At 39.6% G+C, this 24,934-nt stretch overlaps 1 protein-coding gene across 11 annotated transcripts in view; it reads right to left on the bottom strand.

The window, feature by feature from the left end:
* Positions 1 to 24,934, bottom strand: part of dnah9 (dynein, axonemal, heavy chain 9) — a 177,882-nt gene that overhangs the window by 86,282 nt on the left and 66,666 nt on the right. For 8 of the 11 annotated variants that reach the window (XM_061705528.1, XM_061705525.1, XM_061705527.1 and 5 more), the window contains 13 exons: positions 23,028 to 23,315; positions 20,469 to 20,679; positions 20,249 to 20,376; positions 19,940 to 20,048; positions 18,769 to 18,916; positions 17,629 to 17,803; positions 16,872 to 17,045; positions 14,927 to 15,134; positions 12,578 to 12,743; positions 11,878 to 11,980; positions 11,521 to 11,760; positions 2,275 to 2,436; positions 1,323 to 1,519 (listed from right to left, as the gene is read on the bottom strand). In XM_061705528.1, the coding sequence (XP_061561512.1) occupies positions 1,323 to 1,519; positions 2,275 to 2,436; positions 11,521 to 11,760; positions 11,878 to 11,980; positions 12,578 to 12,743; positions 14,927 to 15,134; positions 16,872 to 17,045; positions 17,629 to 17,803; positions 18,769 to 18,916; positions 19,940 to 20,048; positions 20,249 to 20,376; positions 20,469 to 20,679; positions 23,028 to 23,315 (2,309 nt within the window). Of the gene's footprint in view, positions 1 to 1,322; positions 1,520 to 2,274; positions 2,437 to 11,520; positions 11,761 to 11,877; positions 11,981 to 12,577; positions 12,744 to 14,926; positions 15,135 to 16,871; positions 17,046 to 17,628; positions 17,804 to 18,768; positions 18,917 to 19,939; positions 20,049 to 20,248; positions 20,377 to 20,468; positions 20,680 to 23,027; positions 23,316 to 24,934 lie in introns of those variants that run through there. The other 3 variants (XM_061705531.1, XM_061705532.1, XM_061705530.1) reach the window with 3 other exon arrangements.

Genomic DNA, 24,934 nt, shown 5'->3' on the forward strand with positions numbered 1-24,934 from the left:
TAAAATGTAAGGACAAGGTATCCTGTAAAAGCAATCTGACTCATAAAGGAAAATGCAACGCAACAATTGAACATTCTGGTTCCTGTATTTCTCTTGGCTTTTCATGTTGTCCCCACTGTCTGTATTGGTCTGTCATTCACATTTACAAAGACAATCCTTAAAAAAACATTGGTCTGCCCCCAAATAGTTAAGTCAAACTATAGGCTTTTATTTGCACTTGTTGCAAAATGATGTAAACTAACGAATTGCTCTGTTCTCTTTTTTTAAGTTTTCCATGTGTGTTATTACTCCATCTGAAAATACAACTCTGTTTATTTTCACTGCATCCTAATAAGAATTATTTTTACTAGGACCCGACTGAAACTGACTTTTTGAGGCCAATGCCAATTCGGATATTTATAAAATTCCGATAACTGATTAAACGGCCGATTCATTTAAAAAAAAAAAAAAAAAAATATATATATATATATATATATATATATATATATATATATATATATATATATATATTATTTGTAAAGAGAGAGAGAATAAAATAATTTATTTTTTAGCCCCTTATTGCTTACAATATAGATGAATTACAGGCAGAACATTTGACTACTTTACAATACTTTGTCCTTTAGTATTTGTTTGTCTGAATGTCATTATCTTTTTTATTTTATTTTTATTATTTTATTTGTTAATGTGTAATAAAAAAGGGCAAAAATCAGCCGATCTTTGCTGATTTTAAAAGGGCTAAAATCTGCCAATTAAATATCCTTCTTTTGTATTATAATGCTGGTAAACGCCCCTGAGCTTGTACAATTGAAGAGCCTAAATATTCACTGAACTACCCAGGCAGGATCAGCATATGGCAGGCTGATGACAGGTTTATTATACTTGCATTAAAATGTGAAATTGAAAATTGTGAAATTCTGAAATGATGGAATTTTGTCCAATGAAGAACCAACTAAATGCCAGTAAGGGTGCAGATCAAGGTTTTCTTTCATGCCTGTGTAGGAGGCGGCCATCTTTGAAGGTATACAATTTGGCACTGATTCTGATATGCAACTTAGCCTGTGGCAGTCTCTACTGAGTGACATTCTAGCTTGCGTTGACTTTTTGTCAGCCATTGCAAATAACTTCTGACAGACCCATGTCTGCTTTTGACAGTCTATAAAACAAAATGGACCTATTCATCTTTAAATACCTGCAAAACCAGTCCATCTCCTTGACAGACAATTGAGAAAGTGACAGAAACGCTTTATCTCTATGCTTTTATTTATTTATTTATTTTTTGAGTCTCCCAACATTGTCCCTGGGGTTTGTAATCTTCCACTCACATGTGAGCCATGGCATCCTCAAACAACACCAGGTTGAGTGTGGCATTGACCTCATTGTAGCTGTCCAGTACCTCCAGCAGGCTTTTACGGAGGCTGCTCCAGGATTCCACAGCCATGTACTTGGCCTCCCCAAGGCTCCGGGCAAAGTGACAGTACAGATTCATCTTCCGGGTCTTTTCCAGACTCTCCTCCATGTCCTTAGGGAGGGACGCACACAGGCACACACACGACCCATGTCAGCATAACAGTAGTGTTAAGCTTAAATAGTCTGGACAGGGGCACCGCTGAATATCGCAGAGGGTGACCTAGTTCATTTTCACCGCAGCAACTAGTGGGCCCCTGAATATTTCACTGGTGAGATTTGGTTTTGTTTTTGCTGCAAAATTCTTCTGGTGCAATGCTTCCAATTCACATCTACAGTATATTGTGCTCTATTGCAAACAGCATTTACATAAATATAAATTGACTTCCTTGCTGCCCAAAGTGTCTCTAAAGAGTTGCTTGTAAAAAGAACTTGAAAGTAGGGTACATATTGCTCTCTAACAATGTCATTCATTTACAGAGGTTTCAAACTGCTTCATTGTCTCTTTCTGTGGGTGTGTGTACACATATACTATCAAGCTCCCTATTGTGGTAGGACTAGTGTGCATGTGATGGACCCAGGGAGTGAAGTGAGGCGAGCAGAGGACAGAAAACCATTAAAATGTTTTCCAATTTGCTGGGCTTGACAGCACAGGCCCTGACAGCCAGACCCCCCTACCGCCCTGATTAATATTCTCTACAATGCTCTCCTCACTCTACACCCCCTCACCCATTCCTTGAGCATTATTTTCACTCCTCCCATCTCTCTTCTTCGGTGTTGCTCACCGATGTCAAGGTCCAAGCCGCAGAGCAGGTAGCCTAATGACCTCCCCTCCCTTGTCTTGCATTTCAAAACTTTGTAAAAACTTACCTCAAAGAACTTTTTCACCGTGTCTGCCTGCAGCTTATCAAAGACTTGGAAGTCCTGCTCCTCAACAAGCTTGTCTCTGTAGACACGATTGGACTCGTGCAGGTAGATTTTCAACAGGTCCAGAGGGGTTTTGAGACAATCGCCAGTACTGAAGAGAATGCCCTGGGCAGGAAGGTAGAGAACGGAGCTGAGTGTTTCATTCCAATTTAAACCACAAAAAGGTGGGAAATGCACTAAAGGTTAGGCTTGTCAGAGAAGCTGCATAAATAACGGTGGTTCTTCGGTTTATTTATGATTATGACTCAGCAGTACTGCATGTGAAGATAGTTCTACAAGCAGGTGTCAAAGAACGTTTTGGAGGAGTCAAGCATCTCAAAGAGTGCAGTGACTGAGCTAAATGCAAACAACTCTTCAGTTAAATGCCAACAACTCTTCAGTTAAATGCCGATGAGCCCTGCTACCTATTTGATTGGAATCAATAGATTAATCAATAAGATTCATACATATATATACAAGCAATAAAAAACAATTTTTAAATGGTGATTTTGCAAGACCACAGAGACATTTTGGCTAACTCCCAGAGAATGGCAAAAAGGCAATGGTGAGTAATGTTGGGTTTAAATGCTTAATTGAGCGCATCTAGCCTCACTGCATTACTCCTAACCGCCACTCAATTGTCGATAAAACTATACCCCAGATGCATAAAGACGTTCAGAAGTGCATTGCTTATTTACTACTATACTTATTGGATTCATTGAGGGTTTTTTTTCAAGGTCTTCTAGTATTTTATTTAATCTATTGAATTGTTGAATATTTGTATGCTTAAGTTAAACATAATGGTTATTGTGCACTTTAAATATTTTTTGTTTTTATTAGATTTATTGAGGGTTTTTTTTCAGGATTTTCTAACCATAACTACAATGTGGCCCGCGGCAGAAATTAGTGTGGTATAGGATCAATATTGATATCTGTGGGCTGAAGCATGTGGCGAGAGCACACACAACCAGAGGGTGAACATGTGAACTGTACACAGAAAACCAGGGTTTGCTAGGTTAGACCCCAGGAATCTCTTTGTCAACATCCTCTTTTGTAATAATAAATGGCAAAACTGTTTCTCTCAGACCTAGAACAATTCCAATCAACAGAATCATCTCTAGGGAGGGCCAAGCCACTTGGGTCGGATCTGTCTTCATATTTGAGCCCACTAAATGTGACAAATGGGTGCTAAATCCATTGTGTAATGGGGCAGATGGAAGGTGTGTTTGTGTGTGTGTGGCAATATGTGATGATGTGTGTCCTGAAGATTCACACTTAGCTGAAATTATTGCCACTACTTGAGATCTAGATGTTTTCCTCGAGTATTGTATGAATCATCCATCTAATACTTTGACTTTTAATAGATCTTTTTTTATACATCATTTCACTGCCTAATGGTGTGAATAACTAGAGCCCACACTTTTTAGGTGTGCCTGAGCAAAACAAATAATGGTATGTTGGAAACGGTGTAATCGTCAAAGAAAAAAGATACCAACCACCTTTTGTTTGCAAGATTATTACAAGATGTGAAGGGAAAAAAACAGATTTATACTATACTTGTTTTTGGCATTTTTATTTTTGGGCACCAAGTAAGGGTGGGATAACATTGACATTCTGATATATTACATCGAAATATGTAAACACCACCTAATGCCAGATGTGACTACATGACATGTTATTATAAAAAAAAAAAAGAAAAACTAACCCTATTAAAACATAACTTAATATTTGGCAGCACAATTTTGTAGGTTCAAGATTTCTCCCAGCTGACCAGAAAACAATATGTAAAAACACATGTAGAAATACGTAATAAATAATTGATATTGTAGTGGTTGGCATAGCTGATGTCTGTGGAACTGGTGTGTACTCAGTTCCCACTCATTGCCCGGCATTGACTGGTGATCAGTCCTTGGTGTTCCATTTGTACGTGTAAATTGTACACTTGTATGTATTAAGACGTTTAAAACTTACGGTCCCATGTGGCGTGGCATTTCTGGATAGCATGTCTACCTCAGTCGGCACGGTGATTGACTGGTTAGCACATCCGCCTCACAGTTCTGAGGACCGGGGTACTGTGTGGAGTTTGCATATTCTCCCCATGCCTGCGTGCGTTTTCTCCAGGTACTTCGGTTTCCTCCCACATCCCAAAAACATGCATGGTAGGTTAATTGAAGATTCTAAATTGCCCTTGAGTGTGAATGGTTGTTTGTTTATATGTGCCCTGTGATTGGCTGGCGACCAGTTCAGGGTGTACCCCGCGTCTCACCAGAAGATATCTGGGATAGGCTCCAGCACGCCCGCGACCCTAGTGAGGATAAGCGGAACGGTAGATGAATGAATGAATGTCTACGTCACAGTCAAACGTACTTGTTCATATCTCATATTGGATGTCTGTGTTAAGGTTGCATGTTCTGTCTGGATTTTACACTGGTTTCCTCCCACATTCCAAAAACATCCAATCAGTTATGTAACGATTCCAAATTGCCCATTGGTGTGTTTGTCTGTACAGCGTATTCCATGTGATTGTCGTGAAAAAAAACACTGTATCATAGCTTTGATTCATAACCAGATACCATTACTTATGAGACAATGGGAATAGAACAATATAACTAATCACATAGTCTCGTGGATTTCATCTGACATATCTTGTTTGCAACCTGCAAACAATTTTCATTTTTAGGGCTCAAAACAGTGAGATGGTGAGCAGAACTGAACATCATAGAAATAGTGTCTGCATACTGTACAGTAGAGCACACATCTGTTTGGTGCAAAAACTGAAAGACAGCCGAAACACGAACAAAAAGAGAGAACTTGTATTCTTTCCCTGCCTTCCTCTTCTGAAAGCTATCTCATTCTGTTCTGTCCTTGATTCCTAAATGCTGGTTTCAATTCAGGGGAGGTGTGTATCTGTCTGTTTTTTTGCGCTGTGAGCACACTTAAATTCTAGCCTGACAGCATATCTGAGACCCCTCCGGCACCCCCACAACAACTACACACAATTGCCTCTCTACAAGTCATCATACAAATGTCTTATGTAGTCAGTACTGTTCGGTGACTGTGACTCTCCTACTCTCCTCTTTGCTCCCCATCTCTTTGAGGAGCTCATTTAAGCTAATGTGGACGAGGCTTTGGATATGACCAACTGTCATGACAGAGAACAAACAAACCTCTTTGTTCCCAGGTGAATGCCAAACTGTCTCGACTCTAAATCAGTCTGGAATGCATTACAATCGCTAACCAATTACAAGCGACGATCCCCCCCAAGCTGAGAACAATAGTAGACTAGCCGACGACTTTAAACAGCTTCTACTGCAGATTTGAAAAGGACACTTTCACACCCCAGACCCACACAGCCACACCACCGACCACAATCACACCTCTGACTACTGCGTTGACCAGCCACGAACAGGATGTGAGATGCATCTTCAAACAACAAAAGATTAACAAAGTGGCAGGCCCAGACCTTGTGTCCCCATCCTGCCTCAAAGTATGCGCAGACCAGCTTGCTCCAGTCTTCACACAGATCTTCAATAGATCTCTGGAACTGTGCGAAGTACCATCCTGGTTCAAACGCTTCATTATCCCAGTCCCCAAGAAACCTGCAATCTCGGGTCTGAAGGACTACAGGCCTGTGTTGGATTTATCTCACCAAACATTATAATGAATAAACACAAAAGGAATGAAGACGTTGGTCATTTTACTCATGAGGAGGGCGCATGGGAGATTGTTCAGGTTACAGCCTCTCAACACGCTCTAAACAATCTCCCCCGTCGCTCCTACATTTATTTGAAAATAGGAGGGTTCTACAAGACATAATATTCTAAGCATTAAGACACAACACAAAACATAGGACCAGACGACACCTGTCCCGTCCCCGACCACATCCGATCACGTCCTTGGTCAAGGCGCCCTTCCATCAAATGTTGCTGAGTCATCTTCTTGAAGGCGAGACATCTTTCTATCTAAATATTGTCCATAATACTAATGCAAGCTACTAATGCAAAATACTAATGCAAGCTAAGCAAATAAATGATAACTACTAAAATATATCTAACAGCCTGTCACCTTGATATCTGTGGTCATGAAGTCCTTTGAACGCCTCGTGCTGGACCACCTCAAGAGCGTCAAAGGTCCCCTGTTGGGCCCCCTGCAGTTTGGCTACTGAGCAAACGGGTCTGCGGATGATGCAGTCAACATGGGACTGCACTTCATCCTAGAACACCTACGCGAGGATCCTATTCGTGGACTTCAGCTCAGCGTTCAACACCATCATCCCTGAACTCCTTTCATCCAAGCTTCTCCAGGTCAGCGTCTCACCTGGCATCTGCCAGTGACTCTGCCAAACTCCTAAAGTTTGCAGATCACACCACTGTCATAGGCCTCATCAAAGATGGTGACGAGTCTGCTTATCAACAGGAAGTGGAGCGGCTGGAGGTGTGGTGTCAGCCACAATCTGGAGCTGAACACGCTCAAGACTGTAGAGATGATTGTGGACTTCAGGAGGCATCCTGCGCCACAGCTGCCCCTCACGTTGTCCAGCTGCCTTGTGTCAACCGTCGAAACCTTCAAGTTCCTGGGAATTAGTCTCTCAGGACCTGAAGTGGTTGATCAACATCAACTCCATCCTCATAAAGGCCCAGCGGAGGATATACTTCCTGCGGCTTCTGAGGAAGCACGGCCCTGCCACAGGAGCTGTTGAGGCAGTTCTACACAGCGGTGATCAAATCAGTCCTGTGTTCTTCCATCACAGTCTGGTTTGGTGCTGCTACAAAAAAGGACAAACTCCGACTGCAACGGACGATCAAAACTGCTGAAAATATTGTCGGTACCCCCCTACCCACCCTTGAAGACTTGCACGCTGCCAGAACTAAGACAAGAGCGTGCAAAATCCCCTTGGACCCTCCATATCCTGGTCACCACCTCTTCCAGCTCCTTCCCTCAGGTAGGCGCTACCAAACAATGCAAACTAAAACAAGCAGACATTCCAACAGCTTCTTCTCTCATGCCATCAACTTCTTAAAAAGCTAATTTACAATTCCATTGCAACATGATGCCAATTTTTTGTCTTGAATTTGTTGTCACATTTCTGTCGGGCCAATTATATATTAATCGTGCACTCACTGTAGTAGTCTCACCACGCTGCACTATTTGCATATATGTTGTTGACCAATACTGGCCACTCATGCAAGAGTAGCATCTGCCCCACTTGCACACTGACTGAGGAGTATCTGCAACATTTGCACAATCGACATTGTCCCAGATTATCGCACTACTAGTCATTTTAAATTGCATACATTCCTTTAAGTCTCTGCGCCCTTTGCACAATGGTAATTGCACCGGACTATTGCTATATTAGTCATTCAAACTGCTCTAATTTCTAGAGGACTCTGCATCTTTTTGCAAAATTGTAAAAAAAATAAATAAATAAATTGTACTGGCGTTACCAGATTACTAGCAACCTTTAGCAAAGTATTCTCTGTCAATTGATCGTCTGCTGTCGTACTAAAGCAGCTCCAACTACCGGAGACAAATTCCTTGTGTGTATTTTGGACAATACTTGGCAAAATAAAGATGATTCTGATTCTGAAGTGGTGTTGGCTTGGGGTACATTATCTTGAGGTGTTTTACATGCATACAAGTTAAAAATAATTGGCCAATAATGTAATTATTTGACATTATTTGTCTCTTTATGGAGATCAGATAGTGCTGTTAAGACTGCATTAATAAAGTTACTTGAGTTGGGAATTCATTTGACTTATCACAGGACTTAACTTGTGATAACTTGTGACTTGACTTGTCGAAGAGAAAATGACGAGGCTTGCTTGAGACTTGAAGATCACCGCTTCGAGACTCAGTTGAGACTTGCACATGTGTGACTTGATCACATCTCTGGAATTTAGCAACTGTACTTCACTTATGGTATATGTAGTTTAACATCCACAGGGTGAAATAGTCGCAATCATGCATGGAGGAAGCACCAGTAGTTTGGAAAAAGAGTACAGAGAATAAAGTAAATAAGCAACAGGGGATAGTGCGGAGAGTGTTGGATCACCAGCAAATAATAAATAAAGATATAGATGCTCCGTGTTCTCACCTAAAAAAAACTTTTTTTAAAAAGTCCCCTAATTATTTCAGCCAAGGCAAACATCAGACATGCTAAACTACAAAACTGACTTTCAAAATTAAGTGGTGACTTGAAGAAACTCGGGCAGCCTTTTGTAGTGTCATTGCAGATGCTTTACCTTCCTACCTTGGAAAGTGCAACAACAGTGGTACTGAAAGGGCAATTACTGCAGAGGCACTGATGAGAGCTACGAGGGTGCCAACCTCTTCTTATCTATCCAGAGGCATTAGAGCCAGAGGATGAAGAAGTACAGGGTTTTTGCAAAGTCACTGTGGACTTTTGAGCAGACATATTTCAAGATAGAATACATATAGTATCTACGTCATGTACAGGTTGTCTATATTGAAAAAATTCTATTTATAATAATATAAGTCAACTGTGACTTTCCAAACATCTTGTATGACAGAAAAACTGAGAACAAGTGGAAGTTTTCTGTTTTTCTTTAAGCGTGCAGAGAGGGAAAGTGAGAGAAGAGTAAAAATACTGGACTCTGTGTTATTTGGTTGTCCAGTCGCATGGAGCAGACTCATTACACCACTCAACTAACTCCGTGATCCAAATTTTTGTGGGGTCATTTGGGCTTAAGCTTTTGGATACTAATTATGTCAAATCTCAAAGTTTAGCATCGTCAACTTTTAAACATATGAACTCATTATCTGACTTAACTTTTCCATTTAATTTGCACCTTTTACAACCCCAAATCCAATGAAGTTGGGACGTTGTATTAAACATAAATAAAAACAGAATACAATGATTTACAAATCATGTTCAACCTATATTTAATTGAATACACTGCAAAGACAAGATATTTAATGTTCAAACTGAAAAACCTTATTGTTTTTAGCAAATAATCATTAACTTAGAATTTTATGGCTGCAACATGTTCCGAAAAAAGCTGGCGTAGGTGGCAAAAAAGACTGAGAAAGTTGAGGAATTTGGAACATCCCACAGGTGAACAGGCTAATTGGGAAAAGGTAGGTGCCATGATTGGGTGTAAAAGGAACTTCCCAGAATTGCTCAGTCATTCACAAGCAAAGATGGGGCGAGGTTCACCTCTTTGTGAACAAGTGCTTGAGAAAATACTCGAACAGTTTAAGGACAATGTTCCTCAATGTACAGTTGCAAGGAATTTAGCGATTTCATCATCCACGATCCATAATATCATGAAAAGGTTCAGAGAATCTGGAGAAATCTCTGCATGTAAGCGGCAAGGCCGAAAACCAACATTGAATGCCCGTGACCTTCGATCCCTCAGGCGGCACTGCATTAAAAACCAACATCAATGTGTAAAGGATATCACCACATGGGCTCAGGAACACTTCAGAAACCCAATGTCAATAAATACAGTTCGGCGCTACATCCGGAAGTGCAACTTTAAACTCTAGTATGCAAAGGAAAAGCCATATCAACAACACCCAGAAACGCCGCCGGGTTCTCTGGGCCCGAGCTCATCTAAGATTGACTGATGCAAAGTGGAAAAGTATTCTGTGGTCCGACGACTCCACATTTCGAATTGTTTTTGGAAATTGTGGACGTCGTGTCCTCGGGCCAAAGAGGAAAAGAACTATCCAGACTGTTATGGACGCAAAGTTCAGAAGCCAGCATCTGTGATGGTATGGGGCTGTGTTAGTGCCAATGGCATGGGTAACTTACACGTTTGTGAAGGCACCATTAATGCTGAAAGGTACATACAGGTTTTGGAGAAACATATGCTGACAATGCCAAACCACATTCTGTATGTGGTTAGGATAAGCGGTTAAGAAAATGGATGGATGGATGGATTCTCCACGTGTTACAGCAGCGTGGCTTCGTAGTAAAAGAGTGCGGATACTAGACTGGCCTGCCTGCAGTCCAGACCAGTCTCCCATTGAAAATGTGTGGCGCATGATGTAGCGTAAAATCTGTAAAAGAAGCTGTACATCAAGCAGGAATGCCAGCTTTTTTTGCAGCCATAAAATTCTAAGTTAATGATTATTTGCTAAAAACAATAAAGTTTATCAGATTGAACATTAAATATCTTGTCATTGTAGTCTATTCAATTAAATATAGGTTGAACATGATTTGCAAATCATTGTATTCTGTTTTTATTTATGTTTAACACAACATCCCAACTTCATTGGAATTGGGGTTGTACTTTGAACAATTGAATGAGTTGTGACATTTCTCAACTAATCAAGAACATATTAGAAATGGTGTTTAAAATGTTAAATGTTGCCACCTAGATGGAAAATATGTAAGAAAATCTAGAATAGTATGATATTCTTCATCAATTAGGAATATTATTATGATGACAATGTGATCATTATATGATTATTATGATTAACATTATTGGTACCAGAAATAGTAGTAAATAAGTAGTAGTAGTAGTGGTGTATTTGTTGTCGTCAGCCTTTTTGTTTGGTTGCTTATACACCATTAGTATATCTTGCTCTTTTATGCTCGTATTATGGCAACTTTTCAATCTATAAATTGCAGTACTCAAGTTTCAGCTATTTCATCACCAAATGTTAATTGGGGCATTAAAGGGATTATTATAGTATCGTGCACCTATATATTATATTATCATGATAAGACTTCAGAGCTATCTTTGTAAATTCCCTGGTGGATTTATGAAAATTGAAGCCCCTATAAGCAAGGGGCTTGAGGCATTAATTATACCATGCAGTGTGTTAAATCAAGGAGCCTGCCCTCCACGAAACCGTGGAATATTTTGACTTCAATATTGCCCTGAAAACGCCTCCTTTGTTGAGTTTTCATGCCCTGATATTCTTTTAATACATTAAGTAGTCAGTAATACCCGTGCGAGAGCAAATCCATTATATATTTCAGACTTATTTCTGGCTTTCAGGGCAAAACTATTAAATCAATAATCATTTAAATGAAAAATTTGTGACAGTTGCTTGGCTCTTTCTATGTGGGAAGTGGAGCCATAAAAATAAAGAGAGAATAACTTAACAATAGTGAGTGATTTCTAATGTGACCTCTGACATTATATGGTGACTAGATTAACCTGAGATTGTTCTTCTACAGGAATTGTCACATGGATAATTCCCTATCCTATACAGTGGTCACTGTTCATGTGCCACCTGGAAGATATTGGAGAGGTCTCGCAAGTTGAAGATGTAGTGGAACTTGACTGCAGTGGGGAGGAAGGTGGAGGCGACACACAGATGCAGAGCCAGGGATAACTGGACCAGGGTGGAGCAGCTCTTCCGTATGGTGGCTGTGAAACCATCATTCTGCAGGTGCTGCGACAAAATTGAAGTGTATATGGTTGCAAGGGCGTCGGGTCCAGGGAAAGACAAGGCTATGACCGAGAAGTGGCGCTGTAGAGAAAAATACAGTATCAACACGTTGCAATGAAAAATGGTGGCAATAAACATCTAGCAGTTTGTTGACTAGTTGACATATAATCATGTTAATTTACATGTGCTTGCAAATACCTGCAGCCTGGGATTAATGGTGAAGCTTCCAGCTGTGGGGTTCATACAGGATACATACTGAACACGTTGTATTTCCTTCAAAAGTAGCTTGTTACGGTCATACCTTGAAGTAGACAAAACAATCATAAGCCACCCATCACGCAAACCAAAACTCTCATATTATCAATGTTGGGTGGAAACCTAGGTCCAAATGTGGTCAATTTGATATTTTTTCACGAATCTATAATATTGGTGAGTCCCTAGATAAGTCTGTTATTTCTACGAATTATTGCCCAATCTAAAGAGTTGAAAAAAGCGTCCTCTCTTTGTCTATGTCATTTTAATGGCTCAATATACAGTTTCCTGAAAATACTTTCTTTTTACTACGGCGCAGACACCAAACATCTTCAATATGCTTTTGTCATTACATATTCCTGCTGAGGAGGGATGAGGGGGCATTCTGAATTTTAAAGAAAAAGAAAAAATGAACGTCCTCTGAATTACTTCGTATTACACCCGTCAAGCCACTAACATTCCATTATCTAAATGAACCCTCTATGTGTTGCTATATATGGGAAAACTGTCATCTAAGAAATTTAACTGGGGGAAAACACCTATGCTGATGTGCTACCTCCTGAAAATTCCTCAGAAAAAAACAGGTGTAATGAACTTTTACTTTTGACTTCTATGGTATGACTACGTTAAAGTATAAGAGCTGTACCAGTGGTTGTAGTCCATATGTTGTCGTATGAGTGTGTGAGGCTGGACTGTGCCATATGTATCCACTTCAGGCATATTTAAGTCATCTAAGAAGTAGATCAGTCTTCTGTTGCCGGGTGGTCCGTAGTTGCGTCCTGCCTTTTTCTCAAGGGGCTTTTCCAACACAGCTATGATGAAGACGAATGTTAGAGGAGCACCATGAATGTCAAACTTGACATTCTTATTCAGTTGTCATTAGGATTTCGGAGTCATGCTTGGCCATCATGCATGGTCATGCAGCTGAACAGGGCATGTGTTTGTCTGCACAAATATAATCTATATTATCTATATTAAGGTAAGACACAATATTTATATTAAAATTATTTAACAAAATAATGCTCATCCACCACAATTAGCTGGCAACCAGTTCAGGGTGTACACCGCCTCTCGAGTGAAGCCAGCTGAGATAGGCGACACCACACTCGCAACCCTGGCAAGGATAAGGGGTTAAGAAAATGGATGGATGGATGGAACGCTCACGAAATATGCAACACAGAAAATACCTAATGTCATGTTGTTGTTCTTTAGACCTCAAAATAGTTGAGACTGAATCAACAGCTTCGATAGTGCAATCCATTTACCTCAATTGCTTCAGGACACAATTTATCAATTCCACCTAATTCTTAAGATTCATGACATCTTACATCATCAATCACATAGAAAAATATATTATGCTCATCCCTAATATTCATTGCCACGAAATACCAGTTTGGGTGATTCATGAAAGTACTGTATCTTCCTGTGTGAATAACTAAATATTTAGTCTACTATACATGGAAAAAAAGGCACATAAAGAATGAATGTGGATGTTGCAACTGTACAAATGTGAACGGGGACTTTATCCATCCATCGATTTTCTGTACCGCTTACCCTCATGCGGGTTACGGGCATGCTGGAGCCTATCCCAGATATCTTCGGGCGAGAGGCGGGGTACACCCTGACCTGGCCAATCGCAGGCCACATAATAAACAAACAACCATTCGCACTCACATTCACACCTATGGCAATTTAGAGTCGTCAATCAACCTACCATGCATGTTTTTGGGATGTGGGAGGAAACCGGAGTACCCGGAGAAAACCCACGCAGGCACGGGGAGAACATGCAAACTGTACACAGGCGGGACCGGGATTTGAACCCCGGTCGTCAGAACTGTGAGGCGGATGTGCTAACCAGTCGTCAACCGTGCCGCAAAGGGGACTTTAATGAAGCAAAAATAATTAACTGAACATAGAACAGAGAAACAACAATACACTATTACCTTAATGGTATAGTTTTGGTGGAGCAACATTTAGCAATGAGCATTGATTCTGAACTGTCTTAATCTGACTTCACAAATGTAAATCCAATATTTTCTCTACTTGCCCGTAAAATTGTCTGTGCGCTTGAAAAATTATTTGACAATTGGTTTATTACAGCAACTTTTAAGCATCTGTGTACTCAAGATGGAAACTGAAAAAAAACACAGCAAATTGACTGACGAGCCAAATATATATATTTATCAGAGGTGTAACAAATAATCGATTAATTGACAACCAATCGATTATCAAATGAATCGACAACTATTGAGATAATCAATTAATTGTTTAGAGACATTGTTTAACTTATAATTGGCCAAATCCTCGGAATTGCAGCCTGTCAGCAGTAAATAATCTCAGACTTCTGCAGCCCTCTATGAAAGATGACTCATTATCTTTGTGTTGAATCAGAATATGACGCTTGCAACATATGCTTTTATTTTGGGATTTTGTTTTTGTCGAATTTCTGACATTTTATGGACTAAATCAGCAATTGATTTATAATCAATGTATGTTTATGCATTTTCTGCACTGCCAAATTTCAATAATGTCCTCGACAGATTAATTGTTTATTAAAACAATTAGTTGCAGCCCTGGTATATATACTGTGTGTGTGTGTGTGTATATATATATATATATATAAATATATATATATATATATATATATATACACACACATATATACATGTATGTGTGTATATATATATACACACACACACACACACACACACACATATATATAGCAAATGGCTGCAATATAAAAAAGAGTGAAAAATTTAAGGGAGTCTGAATACTTTCCGTATCCACTGTTTAAAATATATATATAATATATATAGTGGCATACTCATTCCAGATATCAATCATCACTGCATCACTACAAAATGTGGTATACCCCTTTAAAAAAATAAGACGATGATAGGCCGATCTTAGATCACCTTTGATTGTTTCCACTGTAATTCAGAAAATAAAAACTGTTAGTTTTCAGCAGATTTAACAAATAAATGAGGGTTTGTACCTTGCAGCATTGCGGATGTGGTATAATAGTTGAAAGGAACATTTGTAACCACATATTTGTCAGGGTCCAGTGAAGTAAGTTTGTCCCCAACCAGAACAGACTTCCCGGTGCCAGCATTCCCAACAAGCATGACGGGCCGACGGTGCTCCAGCAGGCAGTCCAGGAAAAAACGAACTCGAATGGTCTCTGCTGTGTGAACCAGACAAGCCTGAGTAGAGGAAACATATGTAATGTATGTGGGATGCACGCCTGTCCAATTATTTTATTGAAAATGTGATTGTTAACTGATTCCTTAGGAACCACATCCATCCATCCAGCCATTCATTTTCCATATCGCTTATCCTCACTAGGATCGCAGGCATGCTTGAGCCTATCCCAGCTATCTTTAGGCGATAGGCGGGGTACACCCTTAACCGCAGAGCACATACAAACAAACAACCACTCACTTACATTCACACGTACGGGCAATTTAGAGTCTTCAACTAAACTACCAAGCATGTTTTTGGGATGTGGGAAGAAACCGGAGTACCCAGAGAAAACCCAAGCAGGCAGGGAGAGAACATGCAAACTCCACAGAGGCGATGCCACATTTGAACTCAATTACTCAGAACTGAGAGGCAGACGTGCTAACCAGTCGGCCACAGTGCCGCCCAGGAACCACATGATGATGCCATATTTTATCAATGTAACAGAACAACGGGACACAAATCGTAATAGTCATACTACTATTTTTCAAAAATAATGTATTCATATGTAGTTCGCAATTTTTACCATGTCCGCAAAATATATCTCGATGACGTCAACCCCTATCATAGCCTCTGAGGAACATTCTGGATATCTTGTCAGAAACATTTTGATTTAGTCAGGAACATTAGCGTTTCAGCCTAAAAAAAACATCCCACCACAAAAAACTTTGAACAACACTCATATCCTCTCCCATATATTCTTCAAACTCTGAGAAAAATGAATTATAATAATAATTTTCAATCATGACATCTACTTTCTTTGATACTGCAAGTATGTATCTCATTGCATGTATCATACTGCCCAAGGAACGGCAATTGTCGATAAAACCAAAGCCCAGTTGCATCTCGAAATTCTAAAGTGTATTTCTGCACATGTGGAGAAAGCAAATGATGTTCCCACCAAAAAAAGGAACTGAATTGAACTTTAATTGTTAATTTGCACTATAAACGTATAATTTGTATTTATTATTTCTTGAGGTTATTTTTCATGGATTTCTATTTCATTTTTTAATCTATTCAAATGTAGAGTATACTTATGTTTAAGTTAAGCAGTGGTTATGTTGCAATGTAAATATATATTTTATTTTATATTTGTTTATATATATTTTATTTTCAGGATTTCCTCATATAATTTTGTGTAGCACATTTATACGTGGGCTGGATGAGCTTTGCGACTTACTAAGGTAACGTGTTGTTGTTGTTGCTGTTTTAATACTTATTAGCCAATGTAATATACCCTACAATCACTGGTTATAACTGAGAACGTACTGTAACACTACCATCGCTACTTGGAATGTACGTGTTTGCCTGCAGACAATGACATATTCATATATATGTACAGATAATTAGTAATAAGACAGTACAGTACTACTTCATAATCGATTCTAAAAAGAGTGGATAGTGACAGACTAAAAGGGATTTCCCAACGTCATCGGCCAGAAAAAAAAAACAAGGATGTCGTTTGTGGGAAACAATGATTTGGTGGCCCTCTGCTAAATCCAAGTGTGGGAAATCCAGCAGAGATTTAGTAACATACAGTACCTGCTTGGCATCTGTGCTCAGTCGCAATGACGCACTACCAAATGAACTAGAAACACTAAAGTATTCAGCTGAAACACACTAAAGACCACCGTTTAAATGTTTAGGCAAGTTTCCTCCACTGTTGGGCCAACATCTTAGGTTGTCATTACATTTAATACCTGAAGTGGGGTCTCTGCATCCATCTCAAACGTGGGCACCATTTTGGACCAGGGTTCAAATTTCTTGCTGCCCGAGTCAATGCAGTAATCAAACACGGTGCCTTGGGATGGGAACTTGATGGTTTTGAACTCTGCCACCCACCACTTGCTGAACTCCACTCTGTAGTCGACTAGCTTTATTCACACAGAGACACAAGATTCAGTCAATATCCTAAAATGGCTTCCTCTCTGTGCTATTTAGTAGATATGGATAACATGTGTTTCATCCAATCAGACGTGAATGCAAACCAGAATGCAAATAAAAGCAATGAAGAAAGAGGCACAGCCGCAGAAGTTAAATAGTGAAAAATGATAGATGGAAGCCTTATGCATCTATTTGTCTGCTTCAGACTGGGAGTTACAGTAGCCTCATCACCTTCTGACTGACAGTTCCCTGCCTTCCATTTTTTTGGTCAACTACTTGGTGCTGTGTTTCTGTATTCCCTTCCAACTTTCCAGTCAATAAATGCATTTAAATGCATCTGTGATGGGGAAATAAAGTAGCGTACATTTGTCCAACAAGAGAGCAGTTTTATCTTCTAACTTGTATGTATGGAGCACTAATTTTTTTCAAGGGCTGCCAATGCTTCAATTCAAAATACATTTAAAATTGTTTTTTAATCAACTGAGTTGGATAAAAGCCATATGGGCTTGAATAATATTTTTACAATTAAACCACTTAGGATATTTAAAATATGCATAGATGCATGAGCAGCACCTGGTCCTGGAACAAGGCTCCCCCAAAGGCCCAGACAGCAGCAAAAACAAAATAAAGCTCATAGAGTTCCTTTGCGGAGTCAGGTGGGGCATTTTCTGGTGTCAGCAGACATTCAAGCAAATAGCAAAGCATCTGGACCATGCTCTGGTCAGGGATAGGGATGATCTTTTTAAACCTGGAAAAGAAAAAAAAAGAAATATAATGCCAGCAGATTGAAGGACAATCAAAATTATACCACATAGTCATGGTTCAGCATTGTGTGTTCAGATAATCTCAGATTTTGGGGGGGAAACCTATACTCCAATATTTGCTGAAAAGCTCACCTATTTGCTTTTTTTGTTTGTTTTGCTCAGGTATTGCTCTGGCGCCATCTTGTGGCATCTTAATGTCAAGCAAGCAAAGCAAATTTATTTATACAGTATAGCACATTTTATGCACAAGGTAACTCAATGTGCTTTACATGATAAAAAGCATTTAAAAACAGAAAAAAACAGTTTATAAACAATGAGTACAATTAAAACATCATCAAGTGCAAGAAATATCTAAAAGTGGAAATGCTCTAAAAAGTATGAGAAAAAAAGTTAAATTGAACTTAAAAACATTCACACTTGGGGCTGACGTCACTTCTCTTGGCAACTAATTCCATTTGTGTGCAGCATAATAGCTAAATGCTGCTTCACCATGTTAGCTTTGGACTCTGTGCTCCATCAACTATTTGACCTGAGTCTGTCGATCTCAGAGCCCTTCTGGGTTTATATACCATGAGGCATTTCTTTCATGTATTCAGGATCTAAACCATTTAGTGATTTATAGACCAGTAGCAGAACTTTAAAATCTATTCTAAAGCTATGTTAAAGTGAGTTGAGTCTTTTCATGGACTGCTTTGCTGCTATCTCATGTCATTTCGGTGCCAGGGAACTGTGATCATTGACATCATGGTACTGTGATACATTCTTGATATTTTTGACAGCAATAAAATATTTCTGCCTCTGTTTTTATTATGTACAAAGAGAATCCCAGTGTTGTGAGTCAGTTTGTTTGAGTCCAACATACTAAATCTTGCACACTCCCTGCACATGTAATGCCACATGCTGATCTCCTGGAAAGTAGGCCTGCCATTTTATTACAGCAATCTCTCACCTCAATCTCTGGACATCCAGGCACGGGGGGAGGTACTTGTCAAACAGAATGGTCAGGTTAGCCTTCTCTGATTGCACTTCCCTCGTGTCAATCCAGCTGGACACCAACGAGTTCCAGCCTAGGTCTGCTGGGTTTATGTAGAGGATTCCTGGAGAGACAGGTTAATTTGAAGCTTTAATTCATGGAGCAATCATTTACCTGCACCCTATTTGGATTTATGCTCAAGGAAAACAGTTGCTGTTGATCCTCAGTGTTTTTTCAACTGTTGAATTGTTCTACCTGCGATAAAACAGATTGAAAGTCAGCTACGTAAACCACTACAGCATCAATGGCCCCTTAGGATGTATTCACAATCTTATTTACACCTAGTATCTTCATACAGTATGACACTAAGCTACTAAAGTTCTACAGCATGTTTATTCATTACTATAGTATACATACTGTAGCTGAATGACTAATAAAGATCAATATGGCTTGAAAACCCATCCAGAAAAAAAGGAAGAAAACCCATTCACAAAAACAAGCATCTATATCAGTGATTCACAACCAGTGTGCCGGGGCACATTAGTGTGCTGTGAGCGCTCTTCGGGTGTGCCGTGGGAAATATCAAATTTGACTTAATTGCTAAAAAAAAAAAATTTTCAAAGAAATAATGCATCGTTATTCATCTATTTATGCCAGTGAGGCAAAGTGACAGGCAGAACGAATAAGTGCTCTTCTATTAAATGACAGGAAGTAGATACAGTAATTAATATATCCATGTAATTAATATATCCATGCATTTTTGTTTGTTGGTGTGCCGTGAGATTTTTCAATGGTAACATATGTGCCTTGGCTCCATTAAGGTTGGAAATCACTGATCTATATGCTAATGGTGGAAATTATTTGTGACCTCCCATTACACTTGAGCGATAGCTTAATAGTGTAGCAGCTAAACATACTGTAATTATTTTATTTTGAATGCTAACACCTTGTTTCTAAGATTGATTGTATAGGTTCTACTAGTGCTGCTGAAATTGTGTTTCATCTGTAATGACAAAAGGCCATGTAGTTGATTTAGGAGCTTAAATCTTATGTCATTGTATTATAATTTTCAGATTGCAGTTGGAATATTGACATATCTGTCTCTTTTGTCTCTTATCAAGTACACAGTATTCAAGAAGATCTATACCTGCTCTGGATACAGTCGCAGGGGTAGCGGTCTGAAGGTGGCTGATCTCAAATACCAGTCTCATGGTTGAGTTCAGAGGGATCCGTTCATTACTGGCCAGTGTCAGAACCTGATACAAAAAGGAAAAATATTTATACATGGTATATACACATACAGTACATTGTACTCAAATCTGTGTCCAGATATATTTGCTATGATTTGCTATACATCATTGTCTGCAGGTTAAGATTAGTTACTAGTTACTACTCCAACAACAGGAATTGTTTTAATGTAAAGTCAGTGCCATCGGCATATTGACATATGTCACACCTTGTTGTCATCCATGACTGTGTTGAGTGACTCAATCCACATTGGGTCAATGTCGCCATCCAAAACTATCCACTTGGGCCCACTGTGACTGATGTTGGACAGTTCACGCATTGTACAAGAAAATAGACCTGTGAGATACAATATACATACATTTTGGTCAGATAAGGTTATTAAAAACCTCATCTTTAACAAACATTTCTATGAAATAATCCCTGGTCACCGTCTTTCCACTCTCTGGTTGATGGGTTGATGATGCCAAAAAGCTCATCATTGGTCACAGCTTTTGGGTTAAGATCTACCCAAATGGGCCGACGTTTCATGTTCCGGTAGGTTTTTTGGAGTGACCTCAGCACCTGACTCTTTCCAGTACCGGCATTCCCAATCACAAATACTGAGTGGCGCACGGCCAAAAGTTCTTCCAGCTGCACCACCTTGCACAAAAGACAGAATGAATGCTTTTACCCAACAATAATGGCTGAGGCTTTGTGTTGTGCAAATAGACATAGACTTAGAAATAGAGTTAGGTACTGATTTATGGAACACATTATCTACCACCGGTTCATCTACTCAGCCTTAACATTTTGTCTTTCAGTGAAAATCATTTAGAACATAATGACAGGCTACTCTGATGACACAAAACGCATATTCACTGGAGTACACTGGACTAGAAGAATGACGCCAGTGACTCTTTTTGCCTCCAAAATGAAAAGGACAGAGTACTGCTCTGTTCTTTAATATAATCTTGTTTCTGAGGCAGTGCTTCTGTGGTCTGACACCGAGGTACGTGTTTTAATAATTTATTAGACTGTTTTACAATTGAATGGTTACTCCTTTTTTTCCCATATTCCCTCCACACATGTAGTTGTTCAGTACTGAACACCTTTGGTTAACATATGCTGCAGCAATCTGTGGGAACAATCATGAGCTCATCTTAAACTTGCAATGCATAAGTTAGGGAACCCAGAAATGCACAACTGGGGAACAGAGAGCGACTGAGACTACTAAAGCTTTGGTTATATCTGTAATCAGTAAATAAGCCTCACATTTAATATTCGTAAAAAATAACTATAAATATTACAGGTGGTACTTTAAATTAGTTTACAATTTTTTACTCATTTTAATCGTATTTTGTGTTCAAAAACAACACAGAACCTTTGTCAGTGCTCCATATCCTGGTACACCGATTATACGTACACGTCACAGCTCGGCTACAAAAATTAAGGAATTGGATGAAACAGCATTGCTAGGAGTGATGGGAGGACAATTTCATTAAAAAAAAAAAAATTAAAAAACTACCAGATGGAAGCCTTGAAAAGCGTAGTTTTGTGCAAATTGTGAAAAAAATGAGTTTTCATACCACCAAAGCGACGTGATCCAACGTTTTACATGCCATGCAGAAATCATTTAAAGGCAATATTGTTCTAAGAAAAAGAAAAAAAAAAAGACCTAAAATGGCACTTAACTTAAGATCTGTTTAATTTTGCTGGGGGATATTTTCTATTACTTTTTCTACAGTTTTGTATTGAAGTGCAATTAAATGCATTATTTTATTTTATATATATATATATATATATATATATACTACAAAACTAGATTTGTGTTTTTGTTTATGTTATTCTGGACAGAATCTAAAGGGTTAAAATTGTCAAAAGTTTGGAAGTTAACCATTATATTGAAAAACATTTCTTGAATTGTTCTGCTGATTGTGAATTCAGACGTGACACTTCAGCATGTGCAACAGAGAGAGAATAAAAAAGGGATTTCTCCCCCATTTCTACTCAAACATACAGATGGCGAGCTCAATCAATGCCATCGACGTTGCTCCTCGGGGCTCCTCATCCCCTTCTATTCAGCAAGAGCCCAGGTGGCTTTACACTCTCAAAGGTCCCAGGCTGATTACGACTTTGATGTGAGTGGGACTAATGCTAGCTTGGGCTAATGCTAAAGGCATGCAGTCTCTCTCACCTTGCTGCTTTCCCCTATGTTGCCTGAAATCAAAAGGTTGGCTGCCCAAACAAAGACAGTAAAAGTTCACGCTCTGGGGGTTGATGGTTGTTATTGATCGCTCGACCATTCTCTCTCTCTCTCTGTCTCTCTCTTTCTCTCTCTCTCTCCTCTCACTTTGTTGCTAGTTTTTCTTTTTTTGTGTGTGGCTGTCTTACACAATGCCAGGGTTAAGTTGTATGGTCCAGCCCCAGGCTCCATTGATGTTCTGTTATTATGTGGTTTCCGTGTCTATTTGACCTGAGGCAAATTGCGCTTATTTGCCGTGGTGCTGTGTTCATCCGTCTCTGACATAAGGTGCCTTATTTTAGCCATGTGTGTGTGTGTGTGTGTTTGTGTGTGTGTGTCTGTGTGTGTCTGTGTGTGCGTATTAGTATGTAATATAACGAAAGGAATCAGATCGGCAGCTCAGGAACCTGATGCCTCATTGCAGCCAAACAATGGCGTCTCCAATATTTCCACAATTCATCCAGAACCTCAGACATGTTGGACACTAATGGTCCTTTCCCATCGGAGGATTAGGGTGAGGAGTAAACAGCTTTTGGTGAGAACTAAGATAAATCTGAATGAAAGTGCCACAACTGTAATATCGGTCTAAATTGTTAAAGATGAAATCCCATTAAGGGACTTTGTTGCTGCTTCCCAGACAACTTTTGATTGCATTTTCCTATGTCCTTGGTCTGACAAACACCTTGCACTCTTGTACGTTTTGAATTAGCTGTAAACATAATCAAATCCAGTGTAGCAGGCAATCAAGAAATAGGGTTCACTGTACCTTGAGCACAAAATTGTCCTCAGCCTGCAACTTCATGTCAAGAATAGATTCCTTCACATGCTTCTCAAAGTCCAGGTGTCTTTTCCTGGGTACATCTAGAGCTGGGAATAGGTCACCTATCAACCCCATGAACACTGGCATGTCACTGGTCACGATTTTGGGGATGTTGAAATCTCTCAGGGCTCTCATCAATACTTGGTCCTCAGCTCGGCTGGTATCGCCTCTCTTTAGAGAGCCAGCAACCACCAGTACTGACTTGATGGCACGGAGGCCCCAATCATAGTGGTCCTTCAGAGGAAGAAGGAATACAAAATTATACGTTAGTATCTACCACTGATAGTGTAGGGGTTCACATTGTTGACATACAGCTGGAGTGGGATCACTTACAGTGGGTACGGAAAGTTTTCAGACCCCCTTAAATTTTTCACTCTTTGTTATATTGCAACCATCTGTTAAAATCCTTTAAATTATTTTTTTCCTCATTAATGTACACACAGCACCCCATATAGACAGAAAAAAAACGTAATTGTTGAAATGTTTATTAAAAAAGAAAAACTGAACTATCACACAGCCATAACTATTCAGACCCTTTGCTGTGACACTCATATATTTAACTCTGGTGCTGTCCATTTCTTCTGGTCATCCTTAAAATGGTTCTACACCTCCATTGGAGTCCGGCTGTGTTTGATTAAACTCATTGGACTTGATTAGGAAACCCACACACCTGTCTATAAGACATTACAGCTCACAGTGCATGTCAGAGCAAATGAGAATCATGAGGTCAAAGGAACTGCCTGAAGAGCTCACAGATAGAATTGTGTGTGGCAAGGCACAGATCTGGCCAAGGTTACAAAAATATTTCTGCTGCACTTAAGGTTCCTAAGAGCGCAGTGGCCTCCATAATCCTTAAATGGAAGACGTTTGGGACGATCAGAACCCCTCCTAGAGCTGGCCATCCGGCCAAACTGAGCAATTTGGGGAGAAGAGCCTTGGTGAGAGAGGTAAAGAAGAACCCAAAGATCACTATGGCTGAGCTCCAGTGATGTAGTCAGGAGATGGGAGAAAGTTCTAGAAAGTCAACCATCACTGCAGCCCTCCACCAGTCGGGCCTTATGGCAGAGGGGCCCGACAGAAGCCTCTCCTCAGTGCAAGACACATGAAAGCCCGCATGGAGTTTGATAAAAAAAAACACCTGAAGGACTCCAAGATGCTGAGAAATAAGATTCACTGGTCTGATGAGACTAAGATAGAAATTGTTGGCCTTAATTATAAGTGGCATGTGTGGAGAAAACCAGGCACTGCTCATCACCTGTCCAATAAAGTCCCAACAATGAAGCATGGTGGTGGCAGCATCATGCTGTGGGTGTGTTTTTCGGCTGCAAGGACAGGGAGACTGGTTGTAATCGAAGAAAAGATGAATGCAGCCAAGTACAGGTATATCCTGAATGAAAGCCTTCTCTAGAGTGCTCAGAACCTCAGACTGGACCGAAGGTTCACCTTCAAAAAAGACAATCACCCTAAGCACACAGCTAAAATACCGAAGGAATAACGTGAGTACATTGTTAAAGACTTCAATAAAGTACAATGTTGTATGTTTTACCATGCCTGCGTCCAATAATACGGTGCGTCTTATGTATGTGTTAAATATAGAAAAAGTAACTGCGACTGCACCTTTTAATACGGTGCGCCTTATTGTCGTGAAAATACGGTACCTTGATCGTCAAGTAATCTGATTTATTTTAGGCACACAAAACAGCAATATACCTGTAATGGAACTAATGAGGTATGGTGCGGGAGATTTTTACAATTTTAACTAATTATAAAGCTGAAATCAAATCCTCCCACAGGTTTTTTTCTTTTACCAAATATGACAATTAAGTTGCAAAGTTACGTTGGAAAAACACCAT

Source organism: Phycodurus eques, chromosome 19 (assembly GCF_024500275.1).
Source record: "Phycodurus eques isolate BA_2022a chromosome 19, UOR_Pequ_1.1, whole genome shotgun sequence".
NCBI classification, from domain to species: domain Eukaryota; kingdom Metazoa; phylum Chordata; class Actinopteri; order Syngnathiformes; family Syngnathidae; genus Phycodurus; species Phycodurus eques.